Here is a 21,158-nt window from a genome sequence, read left to right on the forward strand (position 1 = left end):
CTTAGATCTCATTCATCTTGTCTTCAAGTGAGCTGTAAGACTGCCGAGAGCCTAGAGAAGTACATGGACCTCTGGGGACAAGAAAAATCTGTGCTCAGTTTTAAATAAGAGTCACCAAACTGCCCAGTTTTGCTCATTTGAGACCTCCTCATCCCTGGATTCTCCAAGAGGCCAATCCCTTTCACAAGAGCAAATAATAGCACAAATTCAGTTAGCATCTCTGATGTTCTTCCAACATACAGTATGATTTAGAGGAAATCCTTGAAAAGAACATGGAAGTTCTTCACCTTTGGTTGCTTCAGTAATTGATAGAAATCAACATTTATCCAGCAATCAGGAATGAAGTGACTGTGCAGGAGCCTTGTAGCAGTCAGGCAGCATCTCACGTTGCCCAAGTGCAAGCAGAGTTAATCGGGCTGCAGATTAGGCAGCAGCACTTCTGATGGGCAGATGCTAACTCAGAGCCAGGGAGAACATTGCTGCTCAAAACCAAACAACACAGCTAACACACCACAGCTTCTCTAAGCAGAAAACGAGAAGGGAAACAAAGCTGAAAGGACCTAAACCTACTCCTTGTTCCTATCTGCAAAGTGCCTGAAGCCAGGTTGGCTAGATGCAGGAGAATGGCAGCGTTTGACATGAATAAGGGGCACAAGATGCAAGGTGACCTGTGTGTTGGGATGCTATTACACTGCTTTACTGCTCCCTCACACCCACCCCACATCTGCTACCAGCAACCAACCCTCCAGTGCAGCGTTATCTACAGAAACCCCAGCAAGCCACTGACACAAGGAAGCTTGAGGTTCCTGCACAGAGTTAAACATTGAGCTCTTTTATTCTGTACTGTAAATAGCGCCACTGCCAGTGATTTTGAGTGATTTTTCTCATTACAAAGGATACAGTAAATCAATTCTGAGAACTCCCCTTGGATACCGAGGAGGTACAAATCTGGTGTCTGTAGAAGAGGAGCGCATACCAACTAGCAAAGCGCTCACTAGTTGATCCAAACGCCCTTTGCCAGAGGTAGTCGCAGAAAAATATTAGTTCTGTGAAACCCTTTCACCTAAATATCTCAAAGTACTTTAGTCATCTGATTACAGCCTAGCTGCCTATGCTCTAACCCTGGCCCAGCACCTAGAAATTAAATCAATACAGATGTGAAATCGAATAGAGACAAAGACTTTTGATCTCTTCCCCTGAATAAAGGTGGAGAGAGGTCCTGACATGAGCACAGAAACGTTCACTGTAGTGGTACCTACGTGCACAAAACAGCCTTATTTTCATAGGGCTGAAAGGCAACACCTCATGCAGAGCATTTTCAATGTTTCTCCTATGGAACCCCCAAGTATAAGGTCTACAAGATGGAATGGATTGAGAATACAAGTGCCCAGAAGTGTTTTCCCACTTGACCTCCCAGCTAGCCCTTCCTCGGAGGGCTTCCTAGGACCCACCTCCGCGCCAAGTGACCACGCGTGTAGCGCTGGATGACAACTGCAGCTTGTCTCAGCCTTTTGTACTTGACCCTCTGCAGCCAGCCCCGCACCGTCTTCTGAATCATGATTGTGGCAGCTCTGAATTTATCTGCTCGCAGTTTCTCCAGATATGCCACCTGGCCTGCACGGAAAAAGATCTTGGTACGTCCAAACTGGAACTTGTCTGGATCCTTTTCAAAAGCATAAAGGAAACTAAATTTAATTCAGGCAAACATTTTTTTTTTTTTTCAGTCTATGTTGCTCAGTAGATACCAATTAAAAAAACCAATTTGAGTCAAATTTATCAGCTCAGTTTACATCTCTTCTTAACTAGGTGATGAAGATATTAGACTCCAAACTACTTGAGTGTCTATACACCCATTGAGGAATGCAGCACTAGGATTCAGTTCCATTATTTACAGAAATTTTGAATGTTTTTTGGTTGGTTAGTTGGGTTTTTTTGGTTGTTTTTAGCGTTTTTTGGGGGGTTTTGTTGTTGTTGGTTTAAATTAAATAGAGCAATGCCATGCCAGAGAACTTCAAGAAAGTATTTCTTTCTTGAAAAGATTAAGGCTTACATCTGCAAAGTCATACATGCACTGCAAATGGCTCTGCAGCTAAGACAAACACTTGGTGCATAAGGAAAACAGCTTTTGCAGAGAGGAATTGAGTAAATTCCTCAAAATCCCGCGAGGAAAACAAGCATTAAAAATTAAAACCTGGCTAAGATGCTGTGCACGTTCTGGGCTCCTCAACAGCAAGAAATCTTTGCATGTGCACTTGCAATTTAAAAATAATGCACATGAGTCTGAGTAGTAAGGTTTTGGTAGGGGCGGGCGGGTGGCAAAGACTTCTTATTTGCTTATACATTAAGGGGGAAAAGTCCCAATCTACAGGATGCTTTTTCTATGTGTTAGTGGCTATTAAAAGCCTCCCACATATCAAAATAGGGCAATTATTGCATTTTTCTCTTACTCATTTGTGCAAAGAGACATTTAACGAAGGGGTGACGGAACCGACTTTGACTAAGGTTGATGATGTTGTACACAGTATCGAAAGCTGGACCTCTAAAATGTGCTCCAGCTACGGCTAGCCAAAATGCAGCAGGGATTGGAGGGATGAGTTTTCTGGAGATGGCCAGTTGTTCATGTACAGCCGGTGATAAGAAACTCTGGACTTCACCAGCACTGAAATGGCACGTTTAGCTTGACTGCAATCAAAAGATCCCATGTTACGCTTGCTCTCGCTACCTCCTTGCGAGAGTATCTCATTCTGGAAAAAGCCCCAGGCTGCCTAGGCTGAATAAGCACCTGCACGAGCAGCAGGTGAAGTAGGAGCAGGAAGAGCAATTCAGATCGTATCATGAGTTTCCGTGCTGTAAAAATCATTGCCAAAGCTTTGGTCCCAGCTCACCTTAATGAGGTCTTCCAACAGGGTCTGACAGATCTGCTTCTTGTCATTCTTAGAGAGGTCTCTCTTTTTCATAAGAACACGATACCTATTGAAAAAGTCATGGTAGGACCACCTGAAAGCAAAGCATAGACAGGATTAGTCTGCATGCTGGGCATTATTTCCTTAAAATAAAGCATTTAGAGTCATAAACAAGTCAAAATATGAAACTCTCATACTGAGGGATCTCTCGCCACTACCCTCAGCACGGATTGAAGCCATCTGAAAGGAGCTAGGTCGCCCCAAACCTGACCTCCAGTCTCAGCCTGCCCCTGCCACTAAATGACCTTATCAGTGCATTTCTAGCCTGGAACAGAAAGGCCATGGATCACCTTATTTTCACTCCTCCTGATGTCCTTCCCAAGCTGCTGCGTTTCACCACTCAAATGCAACAACGCTGTTCCCTTCGGAAAGGGTGTGCTAATTTTGAAGAGATCATGGATCTCCTGATTTGGCCAAAAAAATTTAAAAAAGCAATCTTGGTAAGGTGATAAGAGAATGAATCAAATAAAAACTCTTCCTTATTTTGCTTTTCCAAACTGCTGAATATTAATTTGAATCAATTCACTAATCACTCCATGTTGAGGTCTCTTGGCTGAGACCCTTAAAACAAACACAAAATCTTTGGACTCTGAAAAGACAAAGCAGCCATTTGGAAGATGCCTCACTGTCACCAGCAGTGAAGTTTCCAAACACGCAACACTAATTGAAGGAATTAGAGCGCTGTAGCTTACTGCTAGGAAATATCGTCTCCTGCTGCCACTGTTAGATGTAGAGCCTGCAGACTGGATCCTGAAATCGGTTGAGCATCTGCCAAGTTTCAGCCTTCTCCAGATTAACACAGTGAGTTATGGACCCCTCAAAACCTGAGTTTTTAATTAAAACACTAGGCATTTCCAGCACTGTCAAGTACAGCCACCGTTATTTCAAAAAAATATGCATAACAAACATCAAAGAAAGATGAGAGAGAATTGCAGATTTTGATTTCTGCCCTCACTCAATGAAACCATCTGTAAGCCTGACCCTCACCCATAAGGATGTTCTGGCAGAGCACAGGGTACCAAAATGAGAATACACACACTGTATGAATAGCAGCCATACAGAAACCTCCTCTTCTCAGCCCAGCAGCCTTTATTTTTGTGTTATTACATGCATGCTTTATTTTTGTGTTATTACACCCAATTCTTCCTATTTTTCCACTTCCAGAGATTAAGAAAGGGGGCAAGAAAGGCAAAATAAATTGCAAAGGGCCAGAGCAATGCTTGTGATAGGTGCTTACACTTGGCCAGTTTGCAGTGGTGGGGCTGGGTGAGACATCACACCACCTGAGCACCTCCCACGCTCAAGGCTGCCATCTCTATAAAATACTTCATCTCTAACGAAACTTGTTGAAGGCTGGAAGCTGGGATATTTGGCAAGATAGGCATACCAGAAATATAACACCTACTTCAAAATACACAACCAACACAGTTTCACATCAGTTGAGAAAATGCAGCAGGGGAGGAAAGCCAGTTTAATTAAAAGCAATACTCTAATTAAAAGAACAGAGTGGAAGAAAATGTTTACAATGAGAAGGAAGGGAGAAAAAGCAAAACAAAGAAAGTACTGCTAAGGTCTGGGAATTGCCACGCAATTCCTGCATGGACATACTGCACCCTGGACACCTTTTGCAAAGAATATGGGAATGGCAAAAACTAGAGAGAGTCCTTAATGTTGTTCCTGAAGCAAAAGGTAAGATGGATGGCTCCTGAAGACAGGAGCAAGAAGGAATTGTGATGAGAGGATTTCCCATGCTCAGATTGCTCAGAGTAGCTCTGGAGTAGCCAGATTTAGTGAACATTTCATCCTTATCTACATGGGCTAGTCCTGGGGCTGGACAGCCAAGGCTGCCGACCCTCAAATGACCAAAAGTACTGGATTATCACTAAAAAAAAAAAAAAAAAAAGATACCTGCTAAGGGGAACTCTCTCTGAGATGAGGTACAGCAAAACTGAACATAAAGATTATGCAAGACTACGGGCTTGTGTCAGGTATGGTTTAAGCCTACACTTGATTCCTCTTTGCCTTCTAAATGCCTTCGCTTTATATAATTACATTTCCCATTTTGTACCCGCACCTTAATCCTTTTGCTTTTTGCAAATAAAACCCATTTTCATTTAAAGCACGTCTGAGGCTTTACACAGCTCCAAATCAAACGCGATCGGAGAAGCAGAGCACACAGTGCCCGAGGCACGCAGCCAAACGCGCGATGCAGGAGACCTGGCTCAGGTATTACTCAAGCCAGGGAGAACGTTGCGGGGGGTGGAGAAAAGAGAAGGAGGGAGTATTCCCATTAACCTGTCAGAGTCAGTTTAGGGGCTGATATTATTAACTGCTGCTATTTGGAGGAAAGAATCATCCTGCAGGTGCCACCCGGGCTCCTCCGGCAAAGAGCAGATGGCGAAGAGGCAACACGCATAACCGAGGGCACGGGCCCAAGCTGGGCAGACAGCAGCAAAATCCATCATCTTCCTGCACCGAGAGAGAGATGGAGATCTCGCAGCTGCTTTCAAACAAGAGTCAGGCACCTGCAGAAATTCCTTTAAAATAGATCATAAGTCGCTACATAGAAGGTCTTTCTTCAGAGCCTGTCGCTCTCATTTCACATGGTAGTAAAAACTGATTTCCACTTGTTTCCACTTGAGTCCATCTTTAACACAGATAACTCACTTTTTAGGATTAAGTCTCACATGAAACACTGGAAGTGGCAGGGAATACGCGCACTGATTGCTGTCGGGGTGTTTTGCTGGGCTGGTGGCATCCGTAGTCCTCTATCCACATCTCCCAGAGGTTCACAGCCAAACGCTGCACCTCCACGGCACACCACCGCTTCACCCTTGCTGCAGCGAGGCCACCCTCATCATCCTCGCTGATTTAGCAGAAGATGACAGTCCTGAGATCACACTGCTTGTATTATTGTCCACAGAATATCAAGACAAAAGCTCTGCCACGGCGGGGCTCAGCTGGTCCATCAGGAGTTTCACCGGAATATCTGCAGTCCCAGTTCACAGGCAAAAGAAAGCTGTGGAGGTTCATAGGTGATGTTACAGGATCCCCCCAAGAGAAAGGAACAATTAAAGCACTCAGGTTTAATGTAACATGCCTGGTTAAACCACTTCAGGTTCAAAACAGTATAAAATTACCTTACAAGTATGTACTTTGAGAGAAACAAACATGATGCCCCAACCCTACACAAGGGAGATCTCTCTGGTGCAGAAATACTGAAGCTCAATGCTTTGGTGTGCACATACTTTTTTTTCGTTCTCCTGCACATATATGTCTGCTTTTTTTTTTTTTTTTTTTTTTTTAGGTTCAACATCTGCATCCTCAACAGAGAAAAGCTAAAAAAGAGAAAACTTATTTCCCTCCTGCTAGACCACAAAGCGATTCCCAGCATGAGAAAAAAGATGTGCCATGTTACCCCACAGCTTAGCAACTCAGGACAGATTATGGGAAGATTATACCTCAGTTCAACTTGTTGACAGATATTAAATTAAAAGTAGACCTTGGGTTTTCAGGATGGTGCCATACAACATGGGCACACCTCAGTGCTAGGAGAGCTGGAAACCACCAAGCGCCACTAAATAAGTACAATTCCTTATAATTATTCAAATTATAAGATCCAGACAGGTGGCACAGATGAAGAGCTGTAACCAGGCGGATTTTTGTACCTGCACAACTGAGAAAGAGGGAGAATGAGGCACGAAGGACTGGACAGATATTACTCAAACTTTCCCAAGGGGGGAAAAAAAAAAAAAAAAAAATCTCAGGGCGGAGATCAAGCACAACCAATCTCAAACATCAAAATTTTGCTTTGAAGTCAACACAGGTCACTAAAAGGAAGAGGCAATAAAAGGAATGGAAGGACACTGGAAAATAACTTATGCCTGTGAAAAAACCCTCCTTGGGCTTGAGCAGCAAGAAGGATGCTCAAGGACTTGGCCAAGAGCAGGAAACTTGGTCAACCCAGCGATTTCTTTGTCATCTACAGGTATTAGACAGAGGGAATAAGCCATAACAAACGCCACAAATTAAGCCTTGTATCTGTGGTTTAAAAAACAAGATTTGGATGCTTTACACAAAACTACAACCGGGTGCAAAGCAAAGGGGCTGCTCCTGCCCGAAATTGTGGGGCTACGAACCCGAGAGCAGCCCTCATGCTGCAGAGCCAGCTAGATTTATTACAACCTCGCAATTAAAGGGAGGGCTCGGGTAAGAAACTGGGGGTGAAATTCTGACTCCTGAGGAAGACTTCGAAAAGCATCTCTCCAAGCAGTCAGCAATTGCCCAAAATATCTCCAACCTATTGTTTTATGGTGATTACAGCAATGCTATTTCAGCAGCACTGAATGAAGAGCTGAAAGGAGGAGTGTAATAAGAGCTTGAAGCTTTTATGACTTAACCGTAATATGGTTTCTTTCGGTGGCCTAAAATTACTGAATGCAAAATCTTTCCATTAAGGGTAAATAAATTCATCGCCCCCCATCACCCAAGACCATTCCAAGACCGTCTGCTGAGCAAACCCAGCTTCATGTAAGAAATCCTGCCAGCACCACGTGGTACCATCCCCTGAAGGGATCTATATTTTAAGCAGTAAAGAGTTGGACTATATTGATCTTTCTATAGTAGCCAAAGCCTGTTTGGGGCACGCAGGTTGAATATTTGAGCCAAGATTTGACATGAAATTATTTTAGAAACTGCGATTCAGGAAGAAAATTTCTCTTGCCTTGTTTACTGCAGCAGAACAGATTTGCCTTTCAATTAGCTCTAAAACATGCAGGCTGGCATGGCTTGAAATTATCTGGAATATATTCAAAGAGCAGAATGAGGCGGGAAAAAAACCCCTCTATTTACATATTACCTTTGCTGGGAGCGGGCAAACAGAACTGCTGGTAGCCAAAGTCATTTATAGGTTTTGTTTCCCTGAAATGACTGCAAAACAGCTAAAGGCACATTATTAAAAAAAATTATTTTATATGCAAGGATGCCCATGATACATTTCAATTATGAATATTTAATGTTTATAGAGTTTAGCAGCTGTGATTTCATACTGAACTGACACAAAGATCCTGCATCTGACAGTCAGATCCAGCGACCAGAGGAAGCAGCCAAATGCCAAAAATACTTGAACAATACATTTCATACATAACAACTACAATAAGAGTATTTTGCAGAGACTGCAATGACAACATTATTCAGAGCGACTGCATGGTGGGAGATCACTGCTGTTGTACGTCTGACTGGAAACCACCAGAACCAGCAAGAAGAAAAATGTAGAGTTTTGACAAAATGAAAGTTAAAAACTTGTTTTAAAGAGTATTTTGTTATTAATGGAGATCTGCACCAATTAATTCTCTATAGACTAATCTTTATGTAGCTAGTTTCTATAAAGAAGATGAATGGGTTTATAGTACAGAGACATCTTCCATGCTTTACCGACGAAAGTTGATGATAGATTTACTATCTACACATCTAAGACAGTCCATTCATCACAGTCATTTATGTACATACTAACTAATACATTTCTTAACTGCTGCGTAACGTTTCAAACCAAATGATACATTTTCAATTTACTTGAGATAGTGGCAGACTGCAGCGTACCATGGAAGCGATAAAATAAAGCCAGGCATACCCAAAAGGGGAGCACGAGGCTTCATCTTTCAGAGGGAATATATCATGTCTTACATGGGTTGAAGAACACTAAAAACCATATTAGAACTTTTTTTTTCCCTTAAAGGAAGCAGGTAAAAAAATTATCAAAGCTCCAAAACATTCAATTCTTCAATCCCTAAAGAAACTTTTTCTTTCCCTTTAAGGAAGCAGGTAAAAAAATTATCAAAGCCCCAAAACATTCAATTCTTCAATCCCTAAAGTAACCATGATAGAGAAGCACAAAATAATGGCAGAAGGTGGCTTTATCCAGAAGTTTCTGACCCAAAGCCACACTCTCAGAAGCTACTCTTGCGACAGTATGCTGGAAAATATTCAGATCTAAATACTACAGGATGAAAATAAATGTTTTCTCCTGTTTCTGTAATAAAACTTCTCTCGAAAGAAAACATTTTGAAAATTCCCTCTTGCTCGAAGGTAAATTGCTTACACGCAAGTGAAAGAAAACTCACAAAGATCAAGTTTTGCATGATTATTTTAAGTGGTTTAAATTTATAGCTTTCACACAGGGTTTAAATTTAAAGCAATGACCCTCCTTTTTGGGTCACCCTTAATCAACCATTATAAACCAACTTATCTCAAAATGTAAGGAAATATGGAGGAATAATCAATGCTCGCTGTGATGAAAACTGCAACAGATCTCATGAATGTAAAAACTCAGAAAGAACTAAAACGTCTATTACATTTCCCACAAAGTAAGATCCTGTGGAAGCAGCTTTTGCCACGTTGGTTTATAAAGCCAATTCAAATATAGAGATTATTCACAATCTTTCAATGATGTTGCCCGATGCGTGGGTCTGGCTTTTCAAGACCAGAATTTTATGACCAAGGAGGGTGAAGAACTACCAAAACCCAAAGTGAGCATCTTATTTCGCACAGAATTGTTGCTGTATACAGTTTTCTTCTAGAAACATTAAAATAAACAAAAATCTGTCCTTGAAGTGTCCCAAACACTGACCTGGAGAAGGTCACTCTGAAAGGCTGAAATAGCTATTTGCACCCTTTTTTTTCCCCTGGAGGAAAAACAAAAGCTGACAAGTTGCAGTGATGGAAAAGTTTTGCATTCTTAGTGTCCTGGGAAAAAAGACCTCATAACCAAAAGCATGCAAGCAGAGCTGAAAGCATCGCTTTTGAGCTTTTCAGGATGGAGTGGTCTTCACACTGATCAATTATTTGCCGTAAATAGATCTTGGCTGGTCTCCAGGTGCTGCAGTGGTTTCTCCCTTCTGTTCCCTCTTCCCCAGTTACTAATTATACATCGATTTTAGTGCTGTAGGATCTAAACTGCAGCGTGAAGTAAGCAGAGATGGAAAAATGCTACAAATTTTTAGGAAAATTATGAATGTAGAGGAACAGGGTATCCCTGCAGCTATGCTTAAGACCAGTAGCAAAACCCATGGGCAACCCTCAAGTCAGAGCTCCCCAAACCTCCCCTGGGACCCACAACTGCAGAGCCAGGAGCACCCACCACACTGGGGAGCACAACCAGTCGCTTAGTGAGCACAAAACTGCCTTTCTGTGGCCTCTTCCACATGAAGCCAGAGCTGTTTCACTGCTCTAGGGCTTTCAGTGCAAGAGGACAGACAGACGGATTTGGCCCTGCAGCTACTTTAACAAAGATGATAATAAAAGACCCAACCCATAGGCTGGTTTTTAGTTTTCCCCTGTGGCTTAGAGATCATATAATTTAGGAGCAACTTTTTAACAGTTACACCCACAAATGCCTTGAAGACTTCAGAGACAGGAGCCAAAGGTGGTGCTGGGTCTTCTAACAGAAGGAGCCAAATCTCCATTCACCTCTCTGCCACCCTCTCATGCTGGCAGAGGAGAGACAGAAATTGGTTTCTAGGAATCTTTTTTTTTTTTCTTTTTTTGTCTTTTTTCTTTTTTTCCTTCTTAAGGAGTTGAGCTCAGCCAGGGAGATGCCCATCACCAGTTTTTGCCTGTCCATGGAGATCACTGGCCGGCAGAGGTTTCACGTGGGTTAGGTGCAGCTGAGCCATCTCATATCAATGCACAGAAGCTGCCATCAGTTGTCAGAGGCTCTTTGCAGCTTTGCAGGAGATGAGAGTAACTGATAGGCAGCACACTCCTCCCCAAAAACCGGGACAGCGAGTTTCTCATGGTGTTCAACATCACGCTTAGCCGACTCTTTACTGAGTGTATTTATAACTCCATTGTTCCATATAAAAAGGCTGATGGCTATGCTGACATTAACACAAAGCTGCTTGGCACTAAAAAGCAATTGATGCATTTTTAGAATTATTTGCCCTTGTCATTTTCAGGGCTTATTTATAGTTTATATTTTCTGATTTATTAGGCCCTAAAAACGTCTTTTGAATTTTGTATCACAATCAGCAAGAGCCACACCACCCATAACCTCTCCTTTTTAAGATGCAAGAGTTTGAAGCCTAGTGTGCTTTGTATGTGCAGTGTGAAAGTCTGCAATAATAATTTACAACCCTTATTTTGTTTCTCTGCAAGTATAATCAAAAATTTTTTGGCTGAAATGACTATTTGTCATGGTTTAACCCCAGCCGGCAACTAAGCAGGTGCCTGAAGCCAGAAAAAAAAAGGAAACAAACTGTATAGTGCAAGGAGCTTCTGTATGGGAAGAAGTCCTCTAGGGCAACACTTGCTCCCAGGCAAGCTGGATGCAGAGGATGTAGAGACATTATTTTGTTACTGGCTGTCCACCTCCATATGGGATCAAAGCTGGATTCATTTATCTGCCACACACCAGCATTTTCAGAGATTTCACCACATCAAATTACTACTCAGGACCAAACTGAAAGCACGAGCTGAAATGCTGGACACGACACAACACATCGTCCAACAGCGTCACTTTGCAGCTCATCACTTCATAACGAGCCTCTGAGATTTGAGGAATCCAGGAACTAATGGGGTTTCTTTCAAAACAAAACAAATATATAAAAAGGGAAAAAATCTATCCTGGATATAAACCAACCTAAACAAACCTCAATTGTCCTGAAAACACTGGTGTTTTCTTCTCCCTCCCTTGCTCCAGATAATGAACTTGCTGAGTAAAGCACACCAGCAGCACAACGACACAGCAAATCCCCAGCACAGTACCTGGACGGGAAGCCAGCTGCACTGATGCGGATGGTCTCCAACACTCCACAAGCTCTCAGCTGCTGCACCGCTCTCTTTGGATCAAATCTGCAATTATATTTAAGGATAGAGATTAACACAATAAGAAGGAACCCACATCAACAACCCACCTGATAGTGATGCTTTTGGGGACAGGAATTAGTTTCCGATTTGTGGAAAAAAGCTCTGCTCTCGTCATTAGTACAGGGGCTGAAGAAAACCATACATCCATGGATAGCTTTTGTCCATAGCCATTCCCTTGCAAACCTCAGTATAGCCACAAATCCCATGCCTTGGGAACAGGCTGCAGAGATGTCACATCTTTTCTCTCCATGTCACACGACGTTGTGCTTTTCAAGTGCAACGGACCTTGCTATTGCCAAGCAGAGCTCCTGGGACAAGATGATGATCTGTTGCAATTAGTCTTCACAGCCATAACCTACCCAGCTATGTAAAGCAACACAATTACGATAAAGAAGGGAACAGGCTACCCCATCACAAGCTGCCTGATGAACCAGACAGCATTACTTTTGCAGCTATAAGGGCAACAACATATTTCCAGAAAGAAATCCAATTCAAGAGCAAAATAAGTCTGATACATTAAATTCCATACCAAAAGCAAGCAATTAACAGGTCCCACAGGTTTGCAGACCGTTAAGTTTACCAAGAACAGTGGCGCTCATGTTCCAGACTAAGGGCTTTGGTAGGTGCCATGTGGAAATTCAAGGTATTTCTGCTCTCAGCTGTCTGCACTCCTCCTTCTACCAGGCACTATCCCTTACCACTGGCATCTCATTTCCATCAGCAATTTGTGCTGAAACACTTTGTGCCAACTTCTAGCTGAATACTTGGGCAGTGCGCTCTCTGGCTCCTGGCGTGAACCCACTTTCAGATCAGTCTATCTTTGCACAGAGTGCAGGTACCAGCATCCCCCATCACTTCTCCCTCCTTCTACCCCTGACACCAAATGCACAAGGAGGTCCCAGCTCTCCAGCTCAAGACACTGGACCCTGGAAGAGGTCATTGGATCAAGCTTGGACATGTAAGATGTAGATGTCCATAGCTGTGGGTGTCCATACCTGTGTCAGATTTCCAGAACAAGGGTGAGGAACAAAAGCTTCTCAGGTACCTGCTTGTCCCTTCCTGAAAGCCCAAAGTATTTACACCTGCAGGTCAAGATTACATGAATAATTCTGCTTGGCCTCTGCTGTGCAAAAGCAGCATAAGAAATAGGCCCCCCGCTACTTCGTGCATTTTTAAATTCCCCAGACCTGTCAAGTGTACAGCAAGTTATTCACTGCAACACCGCAAACACAATCCAAGGTGGAAAATCAGTCTTGGCTGTCACTCGCTTCGAGGAAGAATCCACAAGGCTACAATTTCCACAACAATAAATAATAAACAGGACTGGTAGATGGACGGGGAAGCTTCAGTCCTGGAAGATCCCAGGACAATGTACGTTGTACACGAGGGGAACTTTCTGCAATGCGGCCAAGCCCTGCTCAGTGGGGGAGAAATGCAGTAACCAGAGAGGCTGCAGTGATTTATCAGCATCAAAAGTCAACACCCTCTCTAGCGACAAATCCAGCTTCAGGCTGAGGCTGAAATAAAGAGCTTAAAAGTGGGACAATACACATTATTATGAACTCCTTTTCCTTGCCATGGCAGGTAGAAGCACCTAGCAGGTTGCTTTTGGCCTGGAAACTCAAGTAAGAGATCACAAACCCTGCCTGAAACAGAATTTGGAAGGAAAATTGTCAAAGGTACAAGCTGAAGTCAGGCATTCCCCTCGCACCACTCTCTTTGAAGTCTTCTCCATGAGGGATCAACCTCAGACGCAGCCTGCAGTCAGATGCAGCAAATATCACTGTGTGGTGCCAACGCATCCTCCAGGCTGGAAGTCTGACACCCCTCACCTCCCTAAGAAACAAACCTTACATTTGATGTAAAGTAGGAATGAGAGTAATGCAGGTTGCAAGAGACCTTAGGAGGTCTCTAGTCCAACGTCCTATGTTCAAAAGCTGGGGCAGCTATGGGGGCAGACCCATAGCTCAGGGCTTTATGCACTCAAGGGCTGAAAACCTCCAAAGACGGAGGTTGCACAACCTCTCTGGGCAGCCTGCTCCACTGATAGACTGTCCTTATGGAGGGGGAAAAAAAAAGTTTCCTTATCTCCAGTCTGAACCTCTCATATCAATTTGTGGCCCTTGACTCCTGTCCTTCCACCACACACTTCTGTGAAGAGCATGGCTTTGTCCTCTTGGTAGCTACTGGAAGGCTGCTACTAGATCCCTTCTCTTCTCCAGGCTAAACATCTCATTCTAGCAAAAATGTAATGCTCTTGTGAGCTGAACAATGTTACGTTTTAGAAAGAGAAAAAGGTCCGTGTTTTTTCACTGAACAACGAACATAACATCAAGTGTTTTGCTTGCTACAAGATACCACTTCAATGCTAACCCAGGGCAGTGCCACCGATGTTTCACTTCACTAATGCCTCCTGGCACTGTGTATTTTTCAGCAGAAAAAATGCCTCTGAAATGCAGACTCCTTTACAGCCATACCAGTATTCCCCAGACCTGAGTTTTACATATAAGCAAATAGACTTTATTCGAGCCATGCTAAGGATACAAATTCCTCAAGCTGGTGGCACCAAGATCTATATTGACCAAGATTCCCAGATCACAATTTCAATTAAGCAATCCATGATAGGTGAGGAGGGAGATAACCTCTTGCAGAAGAACCCGCAGTACAAGACACCTGGACCAGTGCTTTCTGGCTTCCAGATGGGGATGCAACACCACCACCCCAACCCAAAGCACCCTCCTGTCACTTCCAGCCCATGGTGACTCCTGCAATGCCACCGACTGCAGACAGACACCTGCACGCTGCTCCTCCAGAATCATTATTGTGTCTGTATTCATTTGCCCTTTGTTCCCAAAATCCCGAGCTTTGACAACTCTGATATTCGCCAGATGGGGAGCATTGCATCGGACCCAGTCATCGCTAAGACTGCGAGCAGACACAAGCAGAATTATCCTCCTGGTATTTCCTACCCTACCCATAACATCTTAGAAGTACAACTGAGTTCATTTAGATAATTACTACACCTTGACAACCAGGAGCTTGCACATTTATAAAACGATATTAACTGCATCCTGAGCATCACATGAAAAACTGAATTGCAAAGTTAAAGGCAAAGAAGTGAAGATGGATGGGCTGAAAGTAGAGCCAACTAGGGACACGGAGCCTTGGAAACGCCCTTTGGAAAGGTGAAGCCATTTCACCATGCAGAGCATCTACCACATTTCCACTACAGAAAGTTAGAAAATACTTTTGTGCTTTATCTAAAGAAAGCAATCAAACAAAAAGCATAATGCTGAATTTCATTTCAATGGACAACCTCTGCAATAGGCAACAAGAGATCGAGGCCCTGAGCATCTCCAGTACCTACAAAATAGTACACGAAATAGATATAACAGACCATAGAAACTGCCATCCCAGCACAGACAGCCAACATAGCCTTCTCCAGAGCTGTTAACTAATCACCTAAAGAATCAGTTAAATATCAGCCAGTTTCTGAATGTCTTCTAATCATCAGTACTGTTCACTTTGCTGTTTCAAGGGGAAGAAGAGCCAAGCTGGGGAAGCTTTCTGGTGCATACATAGCCACCAGCATATCAAGACCAAGAGCGAGCCTGTTTATGGATGCTTCATCCTCCTTTGCAGGACGCTGTTGGAGCCGTCTCTGCACTCTGAGGTGGCACCGTGCTCACCGGGAGCACTCAGACCGCATCGGATCAGCTGGAGGGCAATACCTCCCTGCTTATAGGTCATAATTATAACTCTGCTTTCTTAAATGTCACCACCTGCAGTTTATGCCAGGGCCTTTAGAAGACATCACAACAAGATCTATGAGGTCCCTGCCAACTAATGGCCAAGCTTTTTTGGAGTTAAAGGGAACAAAATTGGGCACAAATACGTTATCTAAGAGGTCAACCAAGGCTAACAGCTATTTGGTCGCAACGTTCACAGCTTGCGATACACCTCTGAACTACAGAGAAAGATCAAGACTGGATTTTTGCTTCAGCTGTTCACTCACCTGGAAACCCTGCCTGAAGTTGATAAAAGTCACATGTTTACTTTTTTCACATTTATTTTGGAAGCACCAAGACATTTTTGTTCATTTTACAAGCCATTTTGCAAGCAGACTACTTGTCTCTGATTTTTTACTTCTTTCTCTGCTACTTCTCACTGTTTAGCACTATAACCATTCAAATCAAAGCAATTCTAAGATGAAATTGTACAAAGACCCTATTATTGCAAATCAAGGATGCTCAGTGTTAGCGGAGTATATCTACGAATTACTAGGACGTGCATTACTCTTCCTTTCAGGGGAACAAAAACCACATAACGAAGCCCAAGAGAAGTGATTCCAGTAAACTACAGGGACCTTCCAGTTACAGGAACAGCATCACAAGAGGGGCAATCTCTTTAGCAGGAGGAAAAGTCCAAAGCACACTCTGTTGCTGTAATGCTGAACACATTTGCTCATCTGAAAGCCCACTTACTTAAAGGGGAGCTTCTCGTCGTTCGGCTTGATGCAACGCACGTAGTGCGGGGTGGTGGCGTTCAGAGTCTCCATGAGCAAATGCAGCGAGTTGCGGAACTGAAAGACAAAACCACTTGTTTTGAGGAGGGATGAAGGTGCTGTACCGTGCAACCCAAGTTGGCGGGCGCTGCAGAAAGCCATCTGCGGTGCCAGCCTCTGGACATGACATAGCGTGAACCTCCCCATCAGCCCAGCACATGCAGGAGCAATTCAGAGAAGACACTGGTGGGTTGAAGGCTTCCAGCTTAATGAGGTACAGGAGCAACAAGCGTTTGCTTGGGACTTCAGTCAGCTGCGTCTTGAAAAATCTCCAAGGTTGGAGACAGCACAACCTCTCTGGGCCCTTGTTGCACTGCTTGACTGTCCACGGGGGTGGGGGGGGGAACGCTCTTTTTCTCAAGATGTTTCAATTTATGAGCACTGTAAATATATCGGGATACAGTCCAGTGAATCCCAGAGTGGCCTCCACCCTCCTTATACGATGCCTCAAATACTTGAGCCTGCTCAAGTCACGACTACTTGAGCCTGCTCTTCCAGAGACACTGCTAGAACGTGTCCAAAACGCAACAACCAAACTGTTCCCATCCTCAACACGAGTCACAGGAAGGTCTCCTCCCCCCCCCCACCAACAGCTTTTAATTTACCTCTGCTTCAAACTGAAGAAAGAAGATCTGAACTGTAAAAATGCATCTGGATTCCCCTGCCCCGATTCCCCTGCTGTCGACTGACCCACTCAAATCATACGTTACCTGGTGCCCCACCGTTTTCTTGTGCTCCTTATTGGCAGCTTTGATCACTGGTCTGGCAGAACGGACGCTGATTTTGGATGTTCCCTTTCCCATGGAAGTGGTGGGTGCAGCATCTTTCTCATCTTGGAATAAGTCTGCTACCATTTGATACTAAAATGAAAGACAACGCCTGAGCACTTCTGGCCCTGCTCTTTGCTGAATGAACCCACCCAAGCTGCATTGCTCCATTCATTTTTTACCCATCTTAAACCAAGAAGGGGAAAAAGGGCAATAAAGTGAAAGCAAGAAGCGTTACCTACATAAACCACATCTGCAGGACCATTGGCCATTCTGTTTGGTAGTTCATCAAACCTTGAAATGTGCACGTTAAATCAAACAAGCGAAAAAAAGAGGATGGCTAGCTGAAAGGCTGCATCACTGACGTGTTGTCCAAGGCACAAAACCTCCTGAACATGAAGTGACTCTTGCTCCCAGGCTTCGTTTCAAGCTACTCGTTCAGTCCTGATGGCAGCAAGGACGCTGCCCGCATAGCGTATCCCCCAGGAGCAAGGTCTCCAGATGAGGACAGGCAGCAGCCCACTCCCACCCCGGTTCCAGAGGCACCCCTGCTTTTCCAAACAATTAAGAGACACCAGCACTTCCTCACTAATTACCTGCATTTCAGCGTGAAAAAGCAAGGCAACAGCAGGACTGCCATTCTGCAGCCCTGAAGGCACCACATTTAGCTCCTCAAATCCCTGAAGTCTGGGGCTTCTGGCAAGCCAGCAGCAACATTTCCACTTCATAAACGGGAGAACAAGTTAGCTGGCAAATACAGTTAATGCTATTTTTTTTTTTAAGGGGCAGGATCTTCAAATTTGCATTAGGCTGTGGAACACGTATACTAAGTAAGTCACAATAAATCTGGTCTTTTTAGCAGAGCTGTTAAATTTCCACATCTCGAATCCAGCTATGCACCCACACTGGTTTCCGCTACAGCTGTGCTTACATTCAAACAGTAAATTCTTAAATGTAAAAAACCTCACTGTCATCAGGAGGGATTTCACTTATCACCAAGCTGAGCTGGACTCCAGCCCAGTGACACTGCCAAAGCACCCATGATGCCGCCCCAGCAGCACGCAGACCATCGCCAACACCCGCTCTGGAGCATCCATGGGAGAGGGCACCAGCATCACGCTCCCCTTGCCCGTGGCGTGCCATGCCCAACACGTCCACGCAAAAACACCGACACGAGGCAGCGGTGCACTGCACAGCGCTCTTCCCTCCATCCGAGGCTCCTCCGAAAGCTGAGATTGGGTGTATTTCCAATAAGATCCTCCTCCAAAAGTCAAGCTTGGGTGTATTTCCAGTAAGATCCTCCTCCAAAAGCCAAGTTTGGGTGTATTTCCAATAAGATCCCAAGAAGAGTGCAGGGATTTACCACTTTATAGACATTAACGGACCGTGCCGTAAAGGGCTGCCTGGCTCTCTGCCGCATTCCTGGACTGAGACAGGAATATTTCCAGCCCTGGTCCCACAGGCTGTTCGCACAGCTTACTAGCACGGCAGCCTAAATACCACTGTGGAAAGGAAACTGTTTGCATTATATTAGCAAATTGCTTGCAGGCTCCAAGACACCACCAGCTAAGGATCTACTTCATACTCACAGCTTTTATTTTTATCTCTGCAGCTCACTCAACTCCTACCAGAATAAAGGCTCGCACCTCCTTTGCCTAATCCTCTATCCCAAAAAAAGACATCCCGACAGCTGTTGTGCTTTGATGACATGTCACTATCTTGGGTGCTTTGCCTCCTGCAAACACAGGATGTTTGGGTGGCTTGATGCTGGAAGACATCCAACACAGGCTCCGCTTTACTATCTCACGCTGGACAATGTGGTAAAACACCCAGCTGTAATTTCAGGTTTCAAAATATCTTCTCAATGCGTAGCTGGAAGTGCCATCGATCCCTCCATCCGCTTGCTATTGATAACAGCAGTGCTTGCTCCTGTGCAAACTTTCAACAAGAATCTCAGAGGTGAGCTTTCAGCTTGCATAATGCCAAACTGGTGCAGCTAGGATCGTCTTTAGCAGCCCAGGATCTATTCCACGATGCTGGGGGATAAGCAAGAAGGACAGATCCCTCCTTCCCAATTGGCAGAGTCAAAACCATTGGTGCATTATTTGTAACTCTAGAGAACTGGAATATAATAAATTTCAGCATGCCCGTATGCTTTCGATCAGTATTCAACTCAGTTAATTCAAAGAACATCAACTCTCAACTGTTTTAGCTGACCAGCACTAACAAAACTAATTAGCTGCTTTATAAAGTCTCTTTCACCATCTTGTTGACAGCAGTAATTGCGTTCTAATTAGCAGAAGGCAATTCTGCCTTGGTGGGAGCGCTTCATCAGTGATGCACTTGCTGACAGAGAGGTGTTTAAGTCCTTGCCGTGTTAAATTGACAGCATTCCCCCCTTGCCCTGTGTATCGCCTTAGTGGGAATACAAGGAGGAATGCAGTGAATACTGTATGCAGGCCTGATCCCGAGTACAGGACAAAGTCCTCGCAGTGCAGCCTTTTGCAGCACAAATTTAAGTTTTAGTGAAAGTAGCACATTTGAGTGGCAGACTCAGCATTGCCACTGCTGCTCTTTTTGGATCAGAGAAACCAGGTTGCTTTTTACAGCAAAAGAAAAAAATTTTTATTTGTTTATACCTGTAGAGGGCACATGGCACATGAGAGGCAGGGGAAAAAACAAACAAGCAAACAAACCAACCCCCAAAAAGTCAGGAGAACTGAATCTGTCAGCCAACGGGGCTAGCGAAAGCAAGAGCAGAAGATCAGGTTTTGGAGGCTTTGCAGGAGGAGGGTGAGGATGTTCTTGCCAAGGGAAGCGCTGCTCTTCCTCCTGGGACAGCACGGCATCGGCACAGGCTGCCCACAGCCACCGCTTCCACATTGTTAAAGAAATTGCTCAAAGGCAGAAGTTCATCAAACTATCACCCAAAGATTCTCAGAGCCAAGTGCATTTGAGAGTGTTTTAAGCTGGATCAAAACCACAGATTTTGGTGTTGCCTACAGAGCCACCACCGTGAACTCACAAGTCCTAACACCTGATCCCAAGGAGCATTAGCTCAGTTCGCAGGCCAAGTAAGCCCAAATCTTTGGTCCTGAGGCATATACATTAATGACTTACGAAACTCCATATTTTAAGGCCAAGCAAACCAGTTACAAGGTGCAGGGTTTGGTTTTTTGCTGTTAAATTAAAGCCCAGCCCACTCTGATATTATATTATGGTCCTTATATATGAGAGAGAGAAGAGAAGGTGATGCTGTTAATAAACCCATTTCCACATTTTTAAAATTTCTTAACGAATGAGTTGCAGGTGGCACCATCCTCCCCACTCTACAACACACTACTCCGATGAGTTACAGCTCTCCTCTGCACCTACTCCGCGGCAGCTATGGGGAGAAGTCAAACAGAAATCCCTGTCAGACACGGCCAGTTCTGCAGCACTACCTCCAACAGCAAGTTCAGCACTGGCTAAATAATTCATCATACAGCATCAATTATTCCTGCAGGTTACCTGGTGTTTCTAATAAGCTCTAATCATGCTCAGTTTTTACCCTGAGAAAGCTGTGAGCTTCCCAAACACACAGAGATCTTGATTTGGGCATTATTAAAGCCCAGCTTCACAGTTTTTAGACTCACAACTACCCCCATGGATGAGAAAACTGCACATCTTGCCATCTTCATGTGAATTCTTTGCCGAGACGCAGGGCAAGCCACTGGCAACGCTCAATTAATTTCCCATTCTCATCTCTCTTACTTTGGCAAGAACCAACTCCTGCTTAAAATGCTCCTAAAAATAATACTTCCTCCCTTCCCCCCTCATCATTTGAGTGGCATTTGGAAGGTGGCATTACCCAGCCGTAAACCCAAGGGAGGATGGCACAAAGAGGAGAAATCTGGATACGGGACACATCTCCTCGCAATATGCAGGGGAGATTCAAAATTTGTAATGCAAAAAAAAAAAAAAAGCAAGTTAACAAGGGGAAAGTTTGGAAATAGTTTGCAG

The 21,158-nt window shown here is 44.1% G+C and overlaps 1 protein-coding gene across 1 annotated transcript in view; it reads right to left on the minus strand.

Moving 5' to 3' along the window:
* The window catches only part of LOC104084422 (unconventional myosin-Vb-like), a gene marked incomplete at both ends in the record, with an annotated part of 41,517 nt that overhangs the window by 17,459 nt on the left and 2,900 nt on the right, over window positions 1-21,158 (minus strand). The window contains 5 exons of the mRNA XM_009588257.1: window positions 1,452-1,663; window positions 2,886-2,997; window positions 11,724-11,810; window positions 16,310-16,407; window positions 17,100-17,249. Of these exons, the coding sequence (XP_009586552.1) occupies window positions 1,452-1,663; window positions 2,886-2,997; window positions 11,724-11,810; window positions 16,310-16,407; window positions 17,100-17,249 (659 nt within the window). The remainder of the gene's footprint in view (window positions 1-1,451; window positions 1,664-2,885; window positions 2,998-11,723; window positions 11,811-16,309; window positions 16,408-17,099; window positions 17,250-21,158) is intronic.

Source organism: Fulmarus glacialis, unplaced genomic scaffold, assembly GCF_000690835.1.
Source record: "Fulmarus glacialis isolate BGI_N327 unplaced genomic scaffold, ASM69083v1 scaffold9172, whole genome shotgun sequence".
In the NCBI taxonomy this organism is placed as follows: domain Eukaryota; kingdom Metazoa; phylum Chordata; class Aves; order Procellariiformes; family Procellariidae; genus Fulmarus; species Fulmarus glacialis.